Here is a 25181-nt window from a genome sequence, read left to right on the forward strand (position 1 = left end):
CTGTCATATGTTTTTTTGTGCAGTTCTACTAAACATTGTCTCATATTGCTAGATCAATCTTGGCCACTCAAACCTTTTTGGCCCTTCATTAATTGCATTTCATTTTCATCAAATTTACTACACTGACATGTTGAAACAAGCACCATCCATTGTGCTCATTGTTTGCAAATCTGGATATCTTATGCACTCCTTCCTCCATCACTCATGTCCCATAATGTTATTCTTTGTTCCTTTATTTGCACATTCTACCAATGTATGTTTTTTGCTGCTTTGATATCCATTAATTCATTCATCATTATTATTACTTTTTATTTATTTCACCCCCTGGATTGACGTCAATCTTTTGGCCAGAAATGTCTTACTTCAGCGCTTTTTTAATTTGAAATTTTTATTATTATCATCATAAATTTGTCTAACCACAACACAAACCCTCATATTTTACATATTATAATCCCTTACATGTGCATACTTTTATTTAAATAGTCATGTTAAGTTTTGTCATCAAATCTGTTCCCAAAACGTTAACTGGTGTCTGTCGTGAATACAGTAATGGAACAGACATGTTACATTCTCCTATAGAGACTGGTAATTCATCAGAAAAATGAACTCAACTTGTGACTCCAGAGAACCCTTGAGCTTTTCATGACATTCCTCACCCCCTCCCCTCCTTATTGTCAAAAGCTCTTGCACTATCTGAAATGTCGCCAGGCTGATTACGATAGTTAATTTCACATTCTGAATGTATCAAGTACTTGTAAGAATGTCACTTTATTCTTGTTCCCTCCCTGCCTTGAAGCGCTTTGAAACACATTGTGTATAGGCGCTATACAAATAAACAATCAATCAATTCCCGACATTGGATATTTTCCATCCCGTATACATGAATATGTAGCCCCAGTGTCTACTAGAAAAGAAAAGGATGTGCCTCCTATCATCACAGATAGTACTGAACACATCTGTCACCCTGTGAACTGTCCTATTGTGTGTATATGCATATTCCAGTTTCTGTGAAAGGATTTTGTCCTCCCACAGTGGCACCTCCTATTCTCCGTGTGGACACCTGTCCTGTGTTTGCATATTGTTGAGTCTGCATAGGGGCTTGTTGCGATTGCCCTTGTAGTGGATTCATTTACACTCGCTCTGGCTGTTGTACCTGTTGCATTCTCTGTGCTTGCGTCTGATACAATGTGTGATATTGGGCATACCCTCCTCTTGTCTGTTCTTCAGCCGATAAATTTAAAGTCTCCAAAATCTAGCTACTCTTGTTTCATATTTTAGCAAAACAAAATGTCCCTAACTAGTATTCCTAATGTAAAGTGAAAACATCCTACATGTGTGTGTGTGTGCTCATTGCAGTATTGAATTCCTTCTCTGACTACCTGTATGTGTTTTTATGTGAATTGAGCCTGAGATCCATTGATTGCCTATACTTCCACAAGATCATGTGTGTGTGTGTATATGTGTGTGTGTGCCTACACCTACATGTGCGTGTGTGCATGCATGCAACTGTGTTGGTGGGTATGCATGCGTGTGTGTGTGCATGTATGCATGTGTCACTTCTCCTCTTGTTAAAAGCATTTCATGACAGGGACTCTGACCAAATCAATTCATCATGCATAATAGTAATCCATATCGTGCTCAATAATTGTGCCAAACCTTCCTTGTCTTTCCTTGTCAGTGCCCAGCCTGCTTGTACTAATTCAAAAAAATATTGTATTTAAAAAAAACCTGCAAAATCTAAATAATGCACTCCTTATTTTTGAAAGTCATATTAATCAGGGTGTGCGGTCTATAGAAAATACTCTTTTGACCTAATGATTTCTCAATACAACTATTACATATATATATCATGCCTTTTTCTCTATATTGTGTGTAACCTTAGCCTTAGTACATTTGCGAGTACTTCCCCTCCCCATTCTAAATATGCATTTGTACATTAATACATGCATTTTTTAACATTGTTGCTGAAAAAGGTGAATAGTCTTATTAATTCGTGCTATTCCCCATAAATATTCACTGCTTAATTATATATTCATGATTGCATTAATCTAATTTGTTATTTAATTTTCACACTTAATTACATGTTTATTCTCAGAGACATACTTTCACATATTGTGTGATCTTAGACACATTCATTTTTTTTCTTTTCGATGCCTCTATACTTTGGAGTTATACTGTGAAGTGGGGGAGATGCTGTTCCCCCCTCTTGAAGTCTGCCTAGTCTGCTGTGGCCTTGGTGCACATGCCCGAGTCTGCATGTATTACATCCCCATGACTCTGCATTGTATTATGATTCATATTCCATGTCACCTTTCTCTGTCCTTAATTACCAATATTCTCACTGTTTTGGTTACTTATAGCACTCTCCTGTGCTTTTATTTGCAATCTGTACCTCTCTCTTGCTCTCCCAATCATCCTGCGTCCCTTTCTGATTTTCTTTATGCTAACATACTTCCTTGCCTTCTGTTTTCAATTTTTATGAAGATAAACTGTGTGCATCTGCTCTTCCCTTCGGTAGCGCACTGAAACCTTTTAACAAAGCATTTTTCTTTTCCGCATCTGCGTGTTTGGCCCATGCATGTCTACTGATCTATGCTCTTTCAAAATGTTCCATTTATCACTCATGAAAATGTCTATATTGTTTTATTATGAACTTTAACAAATCAGGGGTATCCTAAGGTGTGCTTAACAGAAAAAAGTCTCTAACATTAACTCCAAAAATAACAAATCCCTAAAAATGGGAAGTGACTTGACTTTAAACAGTGACCTAATAGGACCACCTTAGTTCACGTGTGCAGTCACTAGGGGCAGCTTTTAATATAAAACAGTAACCTCACAATATGGTTCAATCACATATAGTCTGTTTGGCAAACAATCATTTTTCTAAATATATACCTTTGCTTAACTAAACAACCAGGGACTTAATAATCCCACAATGTCATATGATTCAATCCAGTGCTTCACTAGCACCTGGCTTCAATAAACATGCACAAATGCCATGAACATAAATCTTGTTTTCAAACCTAATCAATTGTCAATTTCTTCAGCTAATGTTTGTCATACGGACCTACAGCTGAGCTTCCTTATTCAAAAACACAAGCATTACATGTGTGTATTACAAAAATACTTTAAAAAAGAAAATCAATTCATTGAGTTCTGGTTCAAGACCATGTTTCCATAAGGGTGTGGGTCAGTTCTGGCTCACTTACAGCTTGGTACAAATAAAATGAATATTTTCAAAAAGAATAAACAAATACCCCACTACTTGCTCCAAGAAAACATATATACATCATTTTGGCCCTACTGATTGTCACTTATTTCAATCATATCTTCATGACTTTTTATATATTTTCCTGTTTCAATTTTAATACACAAATATACATGTTCCTAAATTGCCCATGGTTTCGCTGGTGTTTCTTAAAAGATATTTGCAACAGCATATTGCTGTTTCTCTGTGCAAAACTAATACATAGCTGCTTTGACTTGAAGAGCTATCTCATGTTTTTCAAAATTCACAGTCTTGATTTCATGCAACTATTTAATCAAGGCTTGGCTTTGTGTCAGCACACGGTTTGAAACATAAATCACAGTGTGTATCTTTTTATCAGCTGGGCATCTTATAAAAAATGACTATATTTCTGTCTTGTATTTTTAAAACATGTCATGTACAAAACGTCCTTCATTTGTTCAAACAGAAAAGGAAATCACTGTCGGTGTTGAGCTCATAACTCAGCTTTAAGGAATTTTTTTCAACTACACACTTTTTTCCTAGCCATGCAAATGCTTGCAGAGTCTCCGACATGTCTCATCTGTTCCTTCATTCGTTTCTATGTTCCGCTTGACGGTTTTCTATCGTTGAAAGCATTTCAGTCTGTGAAAAGCCTTCTCATTGTGCATATATACATTTTAACCCTTTACCTGGTTTCACTTGCTTATATTAATAGTGTAAAGTAGAGTCACAATTGACTGCATATTTTTACCAGATCTTTTAAATAATGCCTCCAAACATCTAAAAACAACAAATCTGAGCACGCCTCATCAATGGCTTGCTCAAACTTTGATTTCAATAGCATATCTATTCTTTTGTCCAACACCTTAACTCAACACAAATACAAACAGACTAGTCTACTTTTCACATATACTAAAACAATCTTGTGATCACCATGGTTTCTCTTTTGCCCCTAATCAAAACTCTGTTCACCGCGCCTGTCTTTTTATATTGACCTGTCCATACGTATCCTAGAGACTCCTACTGGAGTCTAAGATGACCTCTTCTGTACTCCTTGAGTCAGGACTCGTTAGGCATTACTCTTATCTCCTCACACAATATTTCCTGTTACTCCCGCTTCTCTCATTACTTGTAAAATTACCACAACCCAGTCTCCTTAATATGTATATGATCATATTTTATTTTCTGTTGCCTCTATCCCTCATAATACATACCATAATTCAGAGATGCCAAGTGTGCCATGCTGACGGTCATGGGGAAATGCCCCTGACAGAAATGAGAGCACACTGCAGAGAGAGACTCACCTTGTCTCTCTTTCAGGCATCTCCCCATCTCTGCTAGCACATCAACATAAAGCCCGGGTCCTTGTCCCTGAAACTTTATGAAATACTTAAGGGTCCCTTCTCATGTTCTCCAAATGAACAGGAGGGTCCTCTTCCGTCCTATCCAGCTTCTTGACATCTATGAACATTTTGCAGAGACAAAGGCAGGAGAAAATCAGGCGCCCTGGAGGTTTTCACAGCAGTCTTTATTGGATGCAAGTTTAAGACACTCTGGAAAAGCACTCAGCTCATTTTGCCTTCAACCCCTGCTTTTATAGTCTTATGTAGTAGGCCCACATTTGTCATACTTGCAATTAACAATTGCTGTCTGATGCATAGAGTGATAAGCTTATTTTAGACCCATCTTGATACATTATAACATTTCTTAACTTCTGCCAAAAACAGTTTAATCGCATCACTGTCAATTCTTATCTACTTTTCCTGTCAAATTAGTTTAATGCCTTATAGTGTGGGGAAATGAATAGCCTCTATTTTATTATGCAAAATAATACCGCTGGTCTGTCAAAGCACAGTGTACATTTCTGATTATCAACATAGATAAATGTATCCAAGTTCCCTTGCCTTGTCTAACTTCATCATCAATCTTGGCTGCTTTTCCTGCCAAGTTCCAAGATTAACTTCCCAGACTCAATTATCTACTGCAAGATGTTGCCAAAGGCCATTTCATGTGTCAGCCTCTGGTTGCTTATCAGCATGAGCCAGGGTTCTCCACACCCGTCCTTTACACTAGACACCATTTTATGCTTGAGGTATCCATTTTAAAATATATCTCTGTCTGCCACTGTAAAAATCCTTCAGGGAGCTATCATTTATCTATTTAAGCATTTCTCACTTGGTGTCCCTTCTTCATGATATATCTTTATACACTTATGATATGTGTGTAATATTTAAAGCACCCTTCACTTCCTGGCTCATTTTGGCCCAGATGTGCGCAGCGCCATGTGCACTTTTTACCTTAGATAAAGACGCTATAATCCTGATTTCTACAATAATGAAACCATTGATTTGCCTATCATGTTTTCTGTACTCAGTTGAGGGGGACAGGGGCCGATACCCCTATACACTCCCAATGGCCAGTCTAAGATATGAGCTAGGCATCCAGTCTACGCAGATGCAAGTGGAGTGGCGGCTCATCTTCCTGTACAGATTGACAATGGTCCTGTAGGAAACATTTTTATATGTTGATGTGGGGCATTGTATGGACAGGGATTCAAGTGCATTCCAGCTAAAAATAAAGAGCTTGGTGATTAAGGTCCTGAGCCAGTGCGACTGTCGTGGAAGATCTTATTTCTAATCCAATGGGTGTGAAGAAGACCCTGGGAAGAACAGATTGGATTCGCACAACCACGCAACACTTCTCACATTCCAGATATAGACAGGACATTTTATTTGATTTCGCTTGAATCTGGCCAGTACGGGAGAGATCCTGTGTAGTCACAACATGAATTCCCAAGTTTCCCCCATTTGCCCTCTGTATGAAGTGGATGGTAAACAATCTCTCAAGCACCTAATGGTTGAGTGCAAAGGCTCATTGGAGATGAGAGTAAGGATGTTGAGGCATTTTGTGGACTGGGAAGATGGTTTAGCCTCAGATGTTCTGAGAGAGGCTGATAGCAGGGTATGAAGTCCAACTGGACATCTGCGCTATCAGAGTTTTAGAATCATTGGACTTTATATAAACATAAATGCCCAATTAAAAAGATTATTGGGTTCGAGTTGGTTGATATAAATTTTAATTAACCCCTTAAGTGCGAAGGACTGCATTCGCAGTGCCATGGATAAGATCGCTCGTCCTTTCTGGCACTCTGTTTTGTGTGATCAGGGATCGCACAAAACTGTAACCCAACCCCTGGGCTATGTGAGGGGGAGATCCCCCAACACAGCCAGGGGGTTGGATTTCCTTCAGTTTCACGTCAGCTTGCATAACGCACGCCGACATGAGACTGAAATTAAAAAGTACGTTTCCACCTTTATCTCCCTCGATCTGCGGCACTATTGCCCCTCTTCCTTTCCGACTGCACCTTTTTCGAAGCATTCTTGGGTGCGGGTCGCTCGATCCGCACCCAGCAATGCACACTAGACAACAGGGATCTGTTTTTTAAGTGAGGGGGAGGAGCTGCTTACTATGTAAGCAGCCCTATCTTCCCCAGCCCGTGCAATCTGCCCCTAGGAAGGAGTACATGGGATGCCCCCCATCCATTTGGGGTGGGGGGGGAGAGGGCCACCAGAAAATATTGGAATGGCCCCTCAATGCATGGGGCAGTACGTTTTGCCCACCCTGGGCGCAGATGGGCACACTAATGCCGGTTTTGTCGGGACACCTGTGGGAATGCAGGAAGGTAGGCCATGTTTCGGTGGGTGAGCAGAGTAAAATGTGCGAAAAATGTTTTTTTTCCCCACATTTTAGTCTTTGCCGGTGGTTGTGGGTAATAAATTCTAGACTGATTCACGCAAGTCAGACCTTTCTTTTTTTTTCTTCTCTTCTCCATTTCCTTTTTTATGCTGTTTGGTTTGTGAAAAGTCGATAATTCAGTTGACACACAATAAAAATTAAAAAAAAGAATGTTGGTTCATACGTGCTCAGGCACCCTGTCATTGACGGAGCTTAGAAGTACCAGAGATTAGAACACTCACCCAAGAAACGAGCAGTCACAGGAACTATGCAGTCGACCCTTATCAGCACTAATCAATTTTTAGTGATTTTCCTTGCCCTCTCCCCCCACATCCCCGATTCACTTTAATAAATCTCATTGCAAAATAAACAGTTTGTTTTTTCAATATACGGTACCGCAATTGTTTTTGATGGATGATTGGCCTAGGTTTTTCAATGAATTCTGGGACTTCCAATTCTGCATTTAAGATGGGGAAACATGGAGTACTAAATATTGTTTTCCTGTAAAAGGATCTCCACAATGGGTAAAGAGTTCTCTGAGTTCTCTGGAAGAGATAATGTTTGGGATCTCCAGAGGCCCTCTCCCTGCAGCCAGGAACATTATCCTCCATTAGGGTTGTCCAACTCCAGGCCCCCAGGGCCAGAATCCTGATGGGTTTTTAGGATTTCCCTCATTAATATTCATGAGAACGCATTTGCACACATTTAGAACCACTGTATGCAAGTTGAGTTCATGAATATTAATGAGGGGTATCCTGAAAACCTGTCGGGATTCAGGCCCTCGAGGCCTGGAGTTGGACAACCAACATAGTTCATATTCTGTCATTCCCGATCAGTGGATTAAAGAACCAATGCTTACTAACCAGTGTAAGATCCATTTTCTCCTCGCATCAGCTCTTGTGCCTAGTTCTATTTGAGGCCAGGGACCAAGTCCTTTGCTTGTTTGAGGCTCCAAATCAAGATTTGTAGTAATGACTCTGAGATGCTGACTTCACTACCACAAAACCCATACTCTGGCAGTATTTTCACCATGTTGGTATTTGAATGGGAGTCCCCCTGCAAGTCTGCCTTTTAATTTTGGGTATCATAGACACATCGCGCTTTAACACTGCCAAACCCACAAGAGCCCTACAAGTAGTGAATTTGGAGCACTGACCAGGGGGCAGGACTTTCACTTTATTCCAAAATGGCTGTCGGGCTATTTAAAGCATTTGAATCCCATGCTGAACCCATAGGTGAATTACCTACTTAAAATGATAAAGCTGTCAGGGGGACTTAAATAAAGGGCAGACATGCATAACCATTACCACGCCTTGTTAGGGAAACCTAGCCACATGAATGCCTAGAAGAAGCAAAAAAAACAGAATGAGTGTGTGACAAAATGACTGCTGCTCTGAAGGAGTACAGAGATGTGTAGTGGCTAAATCTACTCAACACCAGCCTATTACAAAACCAACAATGTTCTCAGTAATAAAATTCAACAATGCGCAACCTGAACAGTGTACCTAGTTCACCTCTTTTGGAAAAGTGAGTCGAAAGTCGGCTATACTCTTAAGAAAGGGATGTGAGTTGGTAAAAGCAGAAAACCAAACAGAATTAGTAAAATGAATGCAAAATAAAAAAATGGCCAATCAAAGTTGTATAAAAGCTAAAAATGCACACAAATAATTAAAAACACTAAACACCCATCCTTTGTTGGAGGGTGAAGATAGGATGCAGGTTTAGTAGTGAAAAGGGAACTCTGGGCCTCGTTGACAAGAGCAGAATGGACACCATTATGGCAGTAATGTTATTCAAAAGATGTCTTTGGAAAAAGATAGATTTGGCTCTACCTTTGCCACATTTCTGTCTGCTAAACTTGAGTCTCTGGTAATCAGCACACTGGTGTGGACCATCCATTGTATCCTGGGAGGCATGTCTTTAAAGTGAGTTATCAGTTTACTCCAGAGGGATTTCCTGTCATAGGATAGGAGGTGATGTTCCTTAACTAGAGCAACACAACGAAGGCGTCCTGAACACCACCCAAAGGAGGACTTAGTGGGCTCCAGGCCAAACAAATCTTAATCAGCACAATCCTCCCAGGGATGAAACACTGATCCAGGTTGATAACTATGACACTAAATTGGTTTGTGGCTTTATAATTGTTGCATTGCCCCCACCTGCTTGGAGTTTGGCTTCAGTGTACTGAACTCGGGAATGTACATGTGACCTTTGACCCTGATCCTATGTCACTGCAGGCTGGGACTGAGAAAACCCTCACAGATTGCTACTCTGCCACAGAATGTGACAGAGTGAGCAGTGTTATATATCCATTGGGGCAAGAGAAAGCAGGAGGCAGACTGGGTAGGGCACTTTATGCCTGAGTGCCAGCAAAGGCAGCCGCAGGATAGTACAAGGGGCCAGTAGAAGACAGGAAAAAAGTTACAAATAAAAAATGCACTTAAAGGGTATCCTTTACAGGTTACATCGACTGATGCAGCTAAAAGAGATGAGAACAAAAAGGCCCAATAGATTTAAGAGGCTTGTGTGATGAATCCATGGAATTCGTCCCTTCACTCCAAGGGGAAGCCCCACCTTGTGAGGCTAAGGAGGTAGGCCACCTGCGCAAACACCCTCTGCAACACCCACCCACTTGCCTCACTAGGGGCCGAGGCAAGTGGGACCTCACCGGGAGAGTCTCACACTTTGGGGACAACGACTCACTTTCCTGTGAGGTACTCCCTAAGCCATTCCTCATGGAGGTATATATGGGATCATCCAATATGAAGAACTGTATAAAACTCAGGCTTGCCTGAGGATCGTACACATTGGTATGGACAAGTTGCCTCTGCTGAAGCCGCTCCTGACAAGGAGAGTACAAAATCTACACCCTACGAAGGAAAGTCGCTTCCTCGGCAGCCTACTAAACAAGGATAGCTAATAACACGACGTTATTAGCCAGGTATAATTGTCACAAGTGGGATGAATTCGATAAACAGACTGAGTCCCAGAGCCCCTCAATACACAGCTCTCATTCACCATTGCAGAATAGAAATAAGTAGCCAACTGCATCCTCAAAAACAACTTGGATGCAGCGGACAATGCAGGGAGAATCGTGGCAGAAGGCACACTGATTAAACACTGTGCATGGCTATGGCAGTCAGGCTTCAAACTAGAAACCCAGGCAACCCTCCTAAACAGGCCCATTGAACCAAATGCTTTGTTTTGCTAAGTGGCGAAGGATGCTCTCAAGAGCACGAGAGAGGAATATGACATCCTCAAATCCCTAGGGCTGCTCACCAACAACAAGCCCTTTGGACAAAGAGGAGGTGTTTCAAAGGACAAATGTCCCAATGGGCCTCAAATTACAAGGTGGGCAAGGTTCGTCCTGGGGTTCGCACAAGGGCAGTCCTCACAACAACAAAGGATGACTCAAAGTAGGGGCAGATCCTCCTCCTCAACCCCAGGTTCCCTCCCATGCCATCTACGCAGAGAATCAATCCCAGTGTACCCTTATCTGGATGACCGGCTGGTAACAGGGGAGTCTCCCCAAAATGGCACGCAAAACACCCAGAGAACAATTAATCTCCTGTTCCAGTTCGGATTCTCAATCAACTAGATAAAACTAGAATCGAGTCTCGTTCCAAGCAAGACCAAACAGTTCTTAGAAGAGGGTCTAGTCTTTCCGTCAAACGAAAGAGTACAAGACATACTGCTGAAAATATCTCAGTATCTAGCTGGTCGCCAAATAACCATGCGCAGAGCAGTGGTCTTGCTCGGGATGATGGCATCCTGCATTTACCTGGTTCCACACGCACGGCTGTGCATGCGTCCAATGCAAGAGTGGTAGTGGTTGTTTCGCTAACGCTAGTTCAAGCACTACGCTGGTGGACAAAGGAGAAACTGTTAAAAGGAAAACCTTTTCACAACCCTACAGTGCAAGCAGTTGTCACAACATACGCATCTTTCACCGGGTAGGGGGGGCCATTACCTTCACCACACAGTGCATGGCCTGTGGACAGAGAGCACTGCCCAAAACCACGGTGTCCGGTCATTTGGTCGAAAATAAATGGTCGAATAACCATTTGATCGAATCAAAATGGTCGAAAAAAAAAAGGTCGAATTTATTTTATTTATTTATATATTTTTTTTAGTTTTGGTTGCTTAAAAAATATTTTTTAATAAAGAAAAAGGGGGGTCGGGGGGGAACCCCCATAAAATAAAAAAATTTGACCTTTTTTTTTCAACCATTTTACATCGATCAAATGGTCATTCGACCATTTGGTTTTCGACCAAATGACTGGTAACCCAAAACCACATAAACCTTCTGGAACTACTAGCAATGCTCACCGCCCTGCAAGATTTCCACGGACAACACCACTTGGCACACACACTCCAAGTCTGTCCAGGCTAGCACAAATATTTTGGAAGTGGGCACTGAACCGGGCATGTTTCTAACATCGCAACATTTTCCAGGGGAACTCAATTCTCTAGCAGACTTATTAAGCAGAGACCCTCTTCCCGAAGAGCACAAGTGTCAACTCCACAGAAATATCCTAAACAATATCTTCTCCCTATGAGGTTACCCCCCTTTACAGTTGTTCGCCACAAGCCAAAACATCCAATGCCCAGACTTTGCATCCAGGTTTCCCCAACACAGGTGCAAGGGCAACGCCTTGTGGATGAACTGGTCAGGGAGATTTGCCTACGCTCTTCCCCCCGACCCCGCTACTGAGCAGGTTGGTGAACAAAATGCACCAGGAACGAGTGACACTAATTCTAGTGGCTCCTATATGGGCAATACAACCTTGGTTCCCACATCTGTGCAAACTGACGATGTGCGATCCAGTCAAACTCCTGTTCCCCTACAACATGCTCACACAGCATGGGGGCGCAACATACCACCCACAACCTCAATCTATGAGCTTGGCACCTGAAGTCATATAATTGGCCATTTAAAAATACCTCAAATGTATATGGACACCCTCAAGGAGGCACACAAACCAAACACCAGACAGTCTTATTTTAACAAATGGACCCGATAGAATGTACCCCATCACACATTCTCTGAAACATGCTCCACCTACTAGACTCCATACTAGCATTCAGTTCCATCAAGGTTCACCTGGCAGCTCTATCCGCATACACCACTTCTCAAAGCAAGATGTCCTGGTGGAAAGACCCGGTCATTTAGGCATTCATGGAAGGAGTAAAAAGACTCGACCCTCCCATTTCAAACCTACCTCCAGGATGGGACCTGAACATAATACTTGAAAAACTCACAGGTTCCCCCTTTGAGCCAATGCATACATCCAGCCTTAAACAAATTACATCACAATCAGCCATGTTTTCCTCTGCTGTGACTCCCACCACTGAAATAGCAAAGAGACGTATTCCCTTTATTCGCTTTTTTATTTTTGGTTGAGACCAATTCTTGTTTCTCTTTTGTTAGAAAATGAAGAAGCACTTGAAACACTTTTGATAGTTATTTCTTTTTGAATATTTTTAAGATAACTATGAATTTGATTTGTGAAATTGATGGCAATTTGTATACTGTGATAGTACAGCTTACTCAGATAACTTAGTTTTAAATGAGGAATTTGTGTAGAGGCTAGAATCTTTAGAAGAGAAACCCTCAGAAATGTGATCAGCCTATTTCCAAATTGTTGTCTCTTTCCTTATGGATGTTAGTCTGAACTCCAACCTTATTTGGGTGATTTCGCACAGCTGTGTTCTGGGAGTGAGAGGTACTGATCCACAGCTACATACATAGTTAAGTTAGGGTTTCCTTGGCTCATCCAGTGTCATTGTGCGCACAAGGAAGGGGAAACGGGATGGTTCAAGACACAGTGAAACACTTTTAACATTAAATAAGGGGTAATCCAACTTAGATGATTAGTAAAATAATATTTATATTCTGCGAAGATTACTAAAATGATGTGCATGTTTACGGGTGAGAAGACATGTTTACAAAGAGTCTTTTCAATGTTGAGTCCCTCAGTTCGGGCCACAGGCAACGTTCAAAGTTAACCGGTCCATTGTAATATTACGTTTGGTTTGTAATAATATGTTGGTACTTGGGTGGGTCGTCCATCTTTTAAAGAAGAACTTTGTCTCTATTGAGTGATTTTACTCAACTCCTAACGTGAGGGATTCAGGAAGATCAACTTGCACTATAGTAATGTGATAGAGTAGCCTGGATTCGCGGGAGAGGACGGGTATAAAGTACAGATCACACATGTGTGATAACGAGCCGATGTAGAACGAGACGGTTTGGAGTAGATGTAGGATGTCGAGCGGATGTAGGGTGCGGGGGCGTTGAGCCAATGTATGGTGCAGAGCGGATGTAGAGTATGGTGTAGAGTGCTGAGTGGGTGTAGAGTGCTGAGCGGGTGTAGAGTCCGGAGCAGATGTAGGGCGTGGAGCGGGTGTCGAGTTGTGGAGCAATCGGGTGATGTATGTGCGGTATGGAATGTTTGGAATGCATGGAACGTTTGGAAGAACATGGAAGTGATCGGTTTTGAGTGCTTGAAACGGTCGTGATGCATGGAACAGTCGGAGTACACGGAACGGATGGAGCACATGGAACTGTTGGAATGGGCCCGATCTCAAACACCTAAGCTAAACCACCATATCACATCTCCACGCTTACTCTCTTCTTTACACCACCACTCAACTAGAACACAGCGATACTATGAGACCATTCGGTATCGCTGTTCTCATACCATCATCTGCCTCATACTCCCCATCACCCTTATTAAACACTGCTGGTTACACACCCTCCAGCCTAGGCGTTTCTCCGCAGGCCTAACGCAGCCAGAATCGGTCTGGATAAAAAACCTGCCAGAACGAACACATACTCCTGATCTCTCAACCACCACACCTACCACTAAGAAACAGCTATCACACGAATGCCACACCAGCTGCACACATATCAGGTGCTCACACACACTTTTGACTCTCCATTTCTCTCCTCTGACTTGAACTTCGGTTCCCAAGGGCGTTCAACCTACCAGCGCCTTGAGACTATACCAATGGTACAAAAGGCGCTATATAAATGCAAAATAACATAACATATAAGACAGCTTTTCTGGTGGCTATCACCTCCATAAGAGGAGTCAGTGAACTACAAGCTTTATCAGTGCAAGACCCTTTCTTTGTGATCCACAAAGACAAGTTGGTACTAAGAACACACCCTAGGTTTTCACCTAAGTTCATATCTAAGTTCCATGTCAACCAGTCCATCGAATTCTCAGCATTCTTTCAAAGCCCTTCTAGCTCAGCTGAGAACAATCTCCATACACTAGATGTAAGGAGAGCAGTCCTTTACTATGTAAACAAGACAATACTGCTAAGAAAAACAGACCAACTGTCTCCATAGCACCTGGCAGGGAAGGTGACCATGTTTCAAAAAACGCCATCTCCAGATGGATAGTCCGATGCATACAGCTCTGCTACTCTGTCAAATAAAACTCTTCTTTTCATACCAAGAGCTCACTCTACCAGGGGTACAGGAGCTACGTTGGCCTTAATTAAAACTAGCCCCGCTGGACGCCATTTGCAAAGCAGCTACATGGAGCTCTATCCATACTTTTACTCAGCACTAATGCATTGACACACACTCTAAAACAGATTCCCAGGTGGGACAAGCGGTGCTAAAACATCTATTTGCCGCTGTACCTTCTCACAACCCACCTTCGTCTCCAGATACTGCTCGCTAATATATGCATAGCATGTGATCTAAGCAGATTCCACAAGCCTCAGAAGGGATACATTACTCACTGTAATCGTATTTCTGCTGCTTGTATCTGCTTGGATTCATATGCTGCCACCCTTCCTCCCCTGTGGAGTAGAAGGTGCATAGATGTTTTTCTGGCTTATCTGCTTTATTACACCTGTAATCACACTACACTTCATGCTACCTCTTGTCAGAAACAAAACAATCTGAGGAACCTTGATGCGTGAAGGACCATGGGTACAGTAGACGTCACACTAGGGATAGTGTTACTGGCATGTCCTGTCCACGTCCCTTTTCGAGTTACGGTGAGTGATGTATCCCATATATAGTCAGTTGTATGCAATTTCCTTCTGTGAATGTGTTTGTGGAGTGTTTTCATGGCACACGTTTGGGCAGAAATTACGAAATCATTATTCAGCAGCTAACATAGTTCATCACGTTGGCCCAGACTCACTTGGCAAAGGTTGAACCTTTCAAAGTCTGGATCGACTTGCTGGAGGATTTAAGCTGGAACCCAGGGTTGCAAGCCTCGTAATAGTATCAGGTCCCAGCTCCCAGTCCCTGCAGGACTGGGTGATGATAGCCCACCACACCCCCTAGGCTTGCCTACCAAACAATTCTGTATTAGAATTGCTATGTGGGCAAACCCAAGGCAAAGTGGCTAAAATGACGAACTGAAGCCGTCTCTGCTAATCGCCCTTGCCTCCTGAACCTTCTCCTAGTGGCTAACTCACCAGACCTAGAGATAAACACAGAAAATCATTAACACTTCCACTCTCTCACAATGCAGCTGTTGCTTATTAATGCATACTGTAAACTGTAAACTGCCATTACCTGTTGCCTTTGCCTAATTGCTGAAAGGCTTTTAACTTAAATCTGTGTTGTTTGTTTCTTCTCGAATACTGTTGAACATCTAGAAGTGAGCTTCAAAACTCTTTGGCATTTTGCACTGGTATTTTTTCCTTTTCTTCTGAAGATGTACTCTTGTCCTTGTTTTCTTACCTTTAGAAATGACAACTGATTGTCTTTTTCTCTTTGTGCGGTAAAATAAACTGGGAAGTATTTTCCTTAAACAAGAAAACCTAATTTACATCACAAACTGTTAACCTTACATCTGGCATGGAACGCGACATGGTGCTTTCCTTCAAATTCCTTTGCGAGTCGAAACCGCGGATGTTGCAGCTCCCCAAGCGGTTGCGAGTGCAAGAAAACACAAACGCAACACGAAAACTCTGAGTTCAGATATAACAACTCTTCCTTCGCCGAACAAGACGTCCTGACCCGACTCACGTTGCGCTTCATCACTTAGCAAGATCTTTTACTCCCAAGGCCTTCGCAACGATGCTGCCTCATTCAATCCAATGCGCATTTAGTCTTGACAAATTATTTACACACGCATTTGTTAATCAGATTACTTGTGCACGTATCTTATTTTCTGAATGCACGCTGAATTCAATCCTTAATCTATTTGTTGAACAACTAATAAACTTGTCAAAAATTAAGTTCAGAAACTTTTACTAAATGTTTTAACTTTATCCCAAAATGTATCGTTGTCTTCCTGCTGAAGTTGATGAATTTCTTTTGTAAATTGCTCACTCTGGAAATGATATTGGTGGACTTCTGTGGTTTAATTCTGTGGAGCTCAAACTGCTGTGACCTGCTCTCTGTACAACTTGAATGAAAAGCAGTTTAGAATTCTTAACAAAATTCCAAACTACATCACAGGAACCCATCAGCCAATCAGCGCTGAGTGTCATTGTCTCCATCTTGCACTGGGATCATCCTAGCCTCCTACAAAATGTTAAGAAAACAATGCTTGCAAAATTAACCCAACTCCCAAACAGCTGGCTCAATGAGTCTCACACCCCTTGCGCCTCACCCTAGTCCTAAACACCTGACCTTCTTCCTTGACAAAATGTTATGGGGAAACCTGACAAATAGTCCTCCTCACAAATATCTGGGAGCAGTATATCTAGATTATGAACATTCTTGTCCACCAGATGCAGCAGCATGTGCCACTTCACTTGTGGATGTTAGTTATTCAGTAGACCATGGCTCAAGGACAATAGAAGATGTACATTTGCGCATGTCAAACTTTGGATGTTGTGCGAGGCCAGGTGAGCCTTGTATATTGGCCCTCATTACAAGTCTGCTGTTAACATGCTGATACTGCTAGCGGGTTACCAGCAGACTCGCCTTACCCTTTCCACTGCCCGATAACCCAGTGTTACTGGGATATCATGGGCGGCGGAGGAACTGGAAGTTCCCATTCCCGTGGAGTACCATAGTAATGATGCCAGTGCTTCAGTGAAAAATCTGCCGGTAGGGGCAATACCGGCAGGTCAGGCCTACCGGCAGACTTGTAGTTTGCCGCTCTGGAAAAGGTGCCGGTAACTGTTGTTACCAGCACTTTTTTCCAGACCGGCACACTTCTAATGAGGGCCATTGTCTGTAGCAGCATGCTCTTTCTCAGACATGGTTAACCACTTATATGGCCTGAGAATGCGTTGCAGCAAATGGGTCCAGGCTCATCTAGTCGTGCTGGCTCGCATTATGTGCCATTGCATCATCAGCAGGGGCACAGCAGAAAAGCAACAAGGCGCAGTGCTGGTATTGCAGCCTTCCATCTGTCTTCTTCTCCAGTATGAGTGCAGTGCTTTTATGTTTCCTGACTGCAACATCATCCCGTCACAGCTGGTGAAGAGCGCGTCCTGTAAGGTTCTGAAGTTTGGTAGAACTGGTGGCAGCACTAAAAGTGGTATGCGCCTGAAACCAAAATGCTCATTATGACTTTTTGTTATGCTGAAAAGTGTTAAGTCACAGTGTCATTTCATTCTCTTTTAGTTGTGACTGCAATCACTGACGTTATGGTGTGATCATCAAACACAGTAAATTGGACTGATTGTGGCCCTCTGTGTCGGGTTTCCAGACTTCTATGGACATATTTTTTTAAACGTAGATTTTTGAAAGCTAATACAAATATATACAGTTTCATGCCTGGCTCTTCACACTTCTGAGCGCTCTAAAAGGTGCTCAATTGCTCCAATTTATGGTGTTCAGCTTATCGACTGCAGACCCGATAAAGGACTGAAAGGAGCCGTGCCAGTATTACAATTTGAAGGCTGACCCGAGGTTTAAGACGAGTGAGCAACTCGCAAGTTTTCCACCTGTAGCCAGTACAGCCATATTATCCGAAATTCAATGCGGAGTTTGGAGGGTCTTGAAATATCACCTTTGTTAGGTAATAATGATTGTATATAAGTGTACAGTGCTGTGGCATATTGGCAGTGTTTATGAGGATTATTGCTGCTATTACTGGAGGGGTGTTGGGTTGTGAGGAGATTCGATGAGCTCTTGCAATGCATTGAAGTCTGAGATAATCATGGGCGCCCGATGGGCTCTTGCACTGCATTGAAGTCTGACATAATCCTGGGTGCCCGATGAGCTCTTGCACTGCATTGAAGTCTGAGATAATCATGGGCGCCCGATGGGCTCTTGCACTGCATTGAAGTCAGAGATAATCATGGGCGCCCAATGGGCTTTTGCACTGCATTGAGGTCTGAGATAATCCTGGGTGCCCGATGGGCTCTTGCACTGCATTGAAGTCTGAGATAATAATGGGCGCCCGATGGGCTCTTGCACTGCATTGAAGTCTGTCATAATCCTGGGTGCCCGATGAGCTCTTGCACTGCATTGAAGTCTGATATAATCATGGGCGCCCGATGAGCTCTTGCACTGCATTGAAGTCAGAGATAATCATGGGTGCCCAATGGGCTCTTGCACTGCATTGAGGTCTGAGATAATCCTGGGTGCCCGATGGGCTCTTGCACTGCATTGAAGTCAGAGATAATCATGGGTGCCCGATGGGCTCTTGCACTGCATTGAAGTCGGAGATAATCATGGGTGCCAGATGAGCTCTTGCACTGCATTGAAGTTTGAGACAATCATGGGCGCTTGATGAGCTCTTGCACTGCATTGAAGTCGGAGATAATCATGGGTGCCAGATGAGCTCTTGCACTGCATTGAAGTCGGAGATAATCATGGGTGCCAGATGAGCTCTTGCACTGCATTGAAGTCTGAGATAATCATGGGTGCCAGATGAGCTCTTGCACTGCATTGAAGTTTGAGACAATCATGGGCGCCAGATGAGCTCTTGGACTGCATTGAAGTTGGCGATAATCATGGGCGCCCAATGAGCTCTTGTAGTGCATTGAAGTCGGGAGAGGATCCTGGGCGCCAGAGGAGCTCTTGCACTGCATTAAAGTCAGAGATAATCCTGGGTGCCCGATGAACTCTTGCACTGCATTAAAGTCTGAGATAATCTTGGGTGCCAGATGAGCTGTTGCACTGCATTAAAGTCAGAGATAATCATGGGCGCCGGATGAGCTCTTGCACTGCATTGTAGTTGGCGATAATCATGGGCGCCCAATGAGCTCTTGTAGTGCATTGAAGTCGGGAGAGGATCCTGGGCGCCAGATGAGCTCTTGCACTGCATTAAAGTCGGAGATGATCCTGGGCGCCAGATGAGATCTTGTACTGCATTGAAATTGGAGATAATCATGGGCGCCCAATGAGCTTTTGCACTGTATTGAAGTCTGAGATAATCATGGGTGCCAGATGAGCTCATGTAGTGCATTGAAGTTGGAGATAATCATGGGTGCCAGATAAGCTCTTGCACTGCCTAGAAGTCAGAGATAATCATGGGCGCCAGATGAGCTCTTGCACTGCATTGAAGTCTGAGATAATCATGGGCGCCCGATGGGCTCTTGCACTGCATTGAAGTCAGAGATAATCATGGGTGCCAGATGAGCTGTTGCACTGCATTAAAGTCAGAGATAATCATGGGCGCCGGATGAGCTCTTGCACTGCATTTTAGTTGGCGATAATCATGGGCGCCCGATGAGCTCTTGTAGTGCATTGAAGTCGGGAGAGGGTCCTGGGCGCCAGATGAGCTCTTGCACTGCATTAAAGCCGGAGATGATCGTGGGCGCCAGATGAGCTCTTGTACTGCATTGAAATTGGAGATAATCATGGGCGCCCAATGAGCTTTTGCACTGTATTGAAGTCTGAGATAATCATGGGTGCCAGATGAGCTCATGTAGTGCATTGAAGTTGGAGATAATCATGGGTGCCAGATAAGCTCTTGCACTGCCTAGAAGTCAGAGATAATCATGGGCGCCAGATGAGCTCTTGCACTGCATTGAAGTCGGAGATAATCATGGGTGCCCGATGGGCTCTTGCACTGCATTGAAGTCTGAGATAATCCTGGGTGCCCAATGGGCTCTTGCACTGCATTGAAGTCGGAGATAATCATGGGTGCCAGATGAGCTCTTGCACTGCATTGAAGTTTGAGACAATCATGGGTGCTTGATGAGCTCTTGCACTGCATTGAAGTCAGAGATAATCATGGGCGCCAGATGAGCTCTTGGACTGCATTGTAGTTGGCAATAATCATGGGCGCCCAATGAGCTCTTGTAGTGCATTGAAGTCGGGAGAGGATCCTGTGCGCCAGATGAGCTCTTGCACTGCATTAAAGTCGGAGATAATCCTGGGTGCCCGTTGGGCTCTTGCACTGCATTGAAGCCTGAGATAATCATGGGCGCTTGATGAGCTCTTGCACTGCATTGAAGTTTGAGACAATCATTGGTGCCAGATGAGCTGTTGCACTGCATTAAGGTCAGAGATAAACATGGGCGCCAGAGGAGCTTGTACTGCATTGAAATTGGAGATAATCATGGGCGCCCAATGAGCTTTTGCACTGTAATGAAGTCTGAGATAATCATGGGTGCCAGATGAGCTCATGTAGTGCATTGAAGTTTCAGATAATCATGGGTGCCAGATGAGCTCTTGTAGTGCATTGAAGTCAGAGATAATCATGGGCGCCCAAGGAGCTCTTGTAGTGCATTGAAGTCGGGAGAGGGTCCTGGGCGCCCTGCCAGGGATCATTTTAAAGGGGACCATCGTACCAGGTACAATTTATGAACAGCATGTGAAATATTTTAAGTTCAGGTTTTAGCACAGCAATTTATATTTTCACGACCCAGTATAGTGTATGTAATCCGGGCCCTGACTTACACACAGTACTGTCAAATCACCTGTACATTAATTTCACTATCTCTCAGGCCTACCGGTTGTAAACGGGATAAGTGCTAAAAAAATGTTTAAACCAAAAATTAAAACATGCTAATTAGGTCAGGTTAAATATTGGTAGAGTTGTCATAAGCCTTTCTCTTTTATTGTTCTACTTTTTGTTGTTTCTAGTGAGTTTGCTGAACACTATCATGCTGTACATAAAGCGATTGGTCACCTTGCTACCACTGACTGCATTTTTTCTCTGGCTGAAGTTGCAAAACAAGGAGATTATTGCAGGTATTTATTTTCAGTCTTCTCTCTGGCTACAGTGCATGCTTGTACAGTTTTGTGACGTCTGTTCTCTACTCCCAGCTCTATTATGCCTTCCCTTTTCTGCTGAAAGTCTTAATGTGCAGTCTTGATAATGTTCGTGTGTAGTAGAAATATTAAATCATTTGAACTGCTGGTTGTTAAATATTGTTTTGTAGTTTTCTCATTTTGCCCATTTACATGTAAGGTGGCACCAAACCTCAGTGCTTCGCTCTTCTCTGCCAGGTAAGAAGAATCACATAAGTAAGTATTCCAATCGTTTTCCTTGGGTATTGCTGAAGTGCTGAGCTGCTTTGGTAGCACTTTCTTCTCACTATTCTCTGGGCATTTCTCTTCCTTTTTGGTTGAGTTGGCTTCTTAAATTAGATTTAGCTTTTGTCCGGCCATCTTTCTGGTCGAAGACATGGAATGTTGCACCACATTTTGACCCTTATAATATTGAAATGCATGTGGAAGTTCAGCCCTACATGGGTGTTGTGATGAATTTTGCAACATCGTCACTGATTCCCTGGAAGGAAGCTTCTCTTAGGTAGTCAGGGAAAGGCAGACGCTACCTGACTTTGACCCCAAGAGTGGCTATCTGCGGGAGTGCCACAGAGGTGAGGACAAACTGCAGGGAGACAGAACAATACTGGTCCGAATAATCCTTCAGCTGTAATTCTTAATGACACCCATGTGCCTTTGAAACATTCCTGTATGTCTTGTGATGTGTAGCTAAAGAATTCCTGGGTTTTCATGGCCAAGAACCTTATTTATCACCCACCCCCATTGTATAGTACTGAGACGAGTTAGAGGAATGGAGTAATGAGATGACCAGAAGTGGTAAATCAATGCTTAATTCTAGTCTTTGCAAAATGCTAACCAATCCCAGGATATTTAAAACTGACACAGCTGAACAGAAAGAGAGAGAGACAGAGATTGCTGCTGAATCCAACTTGTTCTGACGCTGGTTGGAACACCAAAGGCGAGCAGACTGCAGGGCGCAGCATGGAGGCTGACGAGAACAGCATGCAGAGGAACTGAGCCGAGAGAAGTTCACCACATTTTTACCACAGGCAGCTGGAGCCGCCAAAAGCAGAGGAAGACAAAGCGGCTAACAGGATGTACTAGCAGTCAGCGGGCTGAGACGCGAGGAATGCCGAAGCTGCCAGTGAAGACTGGTAAGCCCCGTCAGAGCGAATGGGATACTGGGCGTTTCAGGGCGAATGCTGAGTACCATTGACAGCGCAAGATAGCCTAATAGTTAATACAAATATGAACATTGTTAAGAAAGGGTTGGTGACCCAGTGCTTGAAAAGCATGATTTCCTGGATGCAAGAGAGAGTGAATGGAAAAGCCCTGGCCGGATAGTGAACCAGACAAACCGTGACTCTGGGACTCACACGCATGAGAGGACATAAAAAGCTATGGAGGATAGTAAACCAGGCGGTGTGCGAGTCTGGGACACGCACCCAATTCCGATACCCTGGCAGGTTAGTAAACCAGGGGTAAGAAGAAAAGTGAGAAAAGGGAAGAACCGTACCCTTTTTAAGGCTAAGTAACAAAGTTGCGAATACCCTAGCAGAAGAGTACACCAGGAGTGGAAAAGGGATTAAGAAAGCTCAGGGGTCAAAACCCATCCTTGAAATTGTGGAACAGTGACAATCAATGGAAAAGGGAAGAACCATACCCCTTTACTGATAACTGAGATCCAGAGAGTGAGAGATTGAAACATTCAAAAGAAAAATCGAGACCCAGAGAACGAGAGAAGTGATAAAGGTGTGACTAACCCTTGCAGGAGAGTGCAGGTGAGTACATCAAAAGTAGGGAAAGGATCAAGAAAGCTTAGGAGTAATACCCTCTCCTTGAAATTGTGAAACAATGACCATCAATGGAAAAAAGGAAGAACCATATCCCATTAAGGATAACTGAGATCCAGAGAGTGAGAGACTGAAACATTCAAAAGAACTGTGTGCTTAAGGAAGAATCAAGGGAGGAGTTGTCCCCCTGAAACAGTAATGTAAAACATTGTATGAAAGGAGAAATATAGGGGAAGAGTCGCCCCCCTGTGAAGCAGTGGAACATTGACTCTTCCGGAAGAAGTATCTGGCCAAAGGTATCTCCTGTCTACCTGCACGCAGGACACTGCGTTCAAACAATACTTCCCTATTTTAGCTATTCCCTGATCCAAATTTTTGTGCGTAGCAGAGGGGTCCTTTCCACATGCAGCCCCCAAGCTATGGAATGCGCTCCCATCTGATCTGCAAGCGTGTGTACATCACTTCCTACCTTCAAACGTGAACTGAAAACATTTCTGTTTTGCTGATCTGCCCTGATTCCGTGACCTGCTGTTCCTGAGTTTTGTTGTTTGTTTTTGTCTCACAGCACCCCCATGCCTATGGGCTTTTTATTTTGCGCTATATAAATAAAAAGAACCGGATAGACAGTGGAAGACCCGAAGAAACATAGGTGAAAGAAGGCATCTTTTTCCTGGTGGAACTTTATTCCTTTTCTTTTCTGCATCTTAAAACCTTATATGTTTTGGAACTTTGAAAGAAAGCTATACGTGTGTAGCTTACAGAAATTCCACAGTTGCACATTATATTGAATTTAGCGTCTAAGGGTCAGTTTAGGGTTTTTGGACACAGGACGGAAGACACTTTTTGGTTGAACATCCACAGACGGCCGTATTTTTGTTGAGGCAGAGAAACCCCTCGTAGAGTTAGGACGAGGTAGGATTTTCTCCCAACCCTTTCTTTATTTCTTCTTAATAAAAGTGTAAGAACAAAAATATAAGGCCACTGTGTCCGACTCTTACTCTTGATTCCTTACAGTGTATTGAACGTGAAGATATGTCTTATGGTGATAGTGTCCTCACAAGATCATGGCATAAAAGGGAGGAGCACTTGTGAGAGTTGGCAGGGAGTGCAGGGCTCAGTACAGCATCAATGAGATGAAAGCATAGCTTACGCACGGCGCAACTGCGCTCAAAGGTATCTCTCTTTTCCACCTTCAGTCCGCAAGTGAGTGAAGGGTGCCTAAATCATGGAGCATCAGCTCCCCTCTGCCCACTGCTTCCAGCACATACTCAAACACTAAATTCAAGATGGTGGCAAGCAAGTATAGCGGCTTGTTCCGCAAGCCCACATAGTATGGAGACCGGCTAATAGTTTGGCGGGAGGGTGACATTCTTATGCAGTTTAACCAATCATACTCTTCAGTAAAAATCTTCACACACCTGGGCAGAGGTAAGCATGCAAAGTCCCCGGAGATGTAGCCAGACCCCTTCATAAGGCCAGTATGTTGTCATTGGAGTATGCCATCAAAACATGTTTTGCTGGCCTTTAATGGTGCCAGCGAAAAAAATCCTGATGTTTGCAAAGTTTTCTGGTAAATCTTACAAAGTGTGTGAAGGCAAAGTCCTGAAAATTCGTACATGCTTTGACCCCTTCTGCCACACCCATGTGGTGACATTTCTTATGTCGTCCATCATTTCAGTAGAAGATCCCCCTAGCTCACCAGGCCCTGCAAAAGTCACAAACTAGGCTTCTTCAGGCAATGACAGGAAACTCATCTGTTGTCTTTTCTCTGCTGAGGTGTGGTGGTGGCGATGGAAGGGCTGGTGGGGTGAGGGTGTCTAGGGGCATGAATTACAATGATGGCGTTGCAATCCCAGCAGCCTTGGACAGCATTAAGAGAACTTCAGGTCCACTTGTGTTTGCCCCATGGGCGTAGCGGCCCCACATATATTCTGATGGCAGCTCAGTGCTCACAGAGAAATCACTGTTCTTCCTGTTCAAATAGTATTGGACCTACTTTGGCTCCACAGTTCAAGGCCCCACACATGAAGCATTTATCTGGTAAACGGATTATTTGACACCCAGCTGTTAACTTGCATAGAATGAAATTATCACAATGTTAGATTCTTCTATTTGTATACATTGTATTGAAAAGGCTGCATAAAAAAGATGCATCATGGACATTCAAACCTTTAATGCATTATAACGCCGTCCATACTTTGGCGGTTTTAACAAATGCAAGAAAACAAACCTACCTGAATGTCATAGCAAACTAGGCAATTTAATGTAACATCGTATGTAACACAGGACTACCTAGTAA

General features: G+C 43.2%; 1 protein-coding gene across 4 annotated transcripts in view; it reads left to right on the top strand.

Moving 5' to 3' along the window:
- Positions 1 to 25181, top strand: part of MSH3 (mutS homolog 3) — a 2767116-nt gene that overhangs the window by 1895391 nt on the left and 846544 nt on the right. For all 4 annotated transcript variants that reach the window (XM_069627552.1, XM_069627549.1, XM_069627550.1 and 1 more), the window contains one exon: positions 20943 to 21050. In XM_069627552.1, the coding sequence (XP_069483653.1) occupies positions 20943 to 21050 (108 nt within the window). The remainder of the gene's footprint in view (positions 1 to 20942; positions 21051 to 25181) is intronic.

Source organism: Ambystoma mexicanum, chromosome 6p, assembly GCF_040938575.1.
Source record: "Ambystoma mexicanum isolate Mex_15411 chromosome 6p, UKY_AmexF1_1, whole genome shotgun sequence".
Lineage (NCBI taxonomy): Eukaryota > Metazoa > Chordata > Amphibia > Caudata > Ambystomatidae > Ambystoma > Ambystoma mexicanum.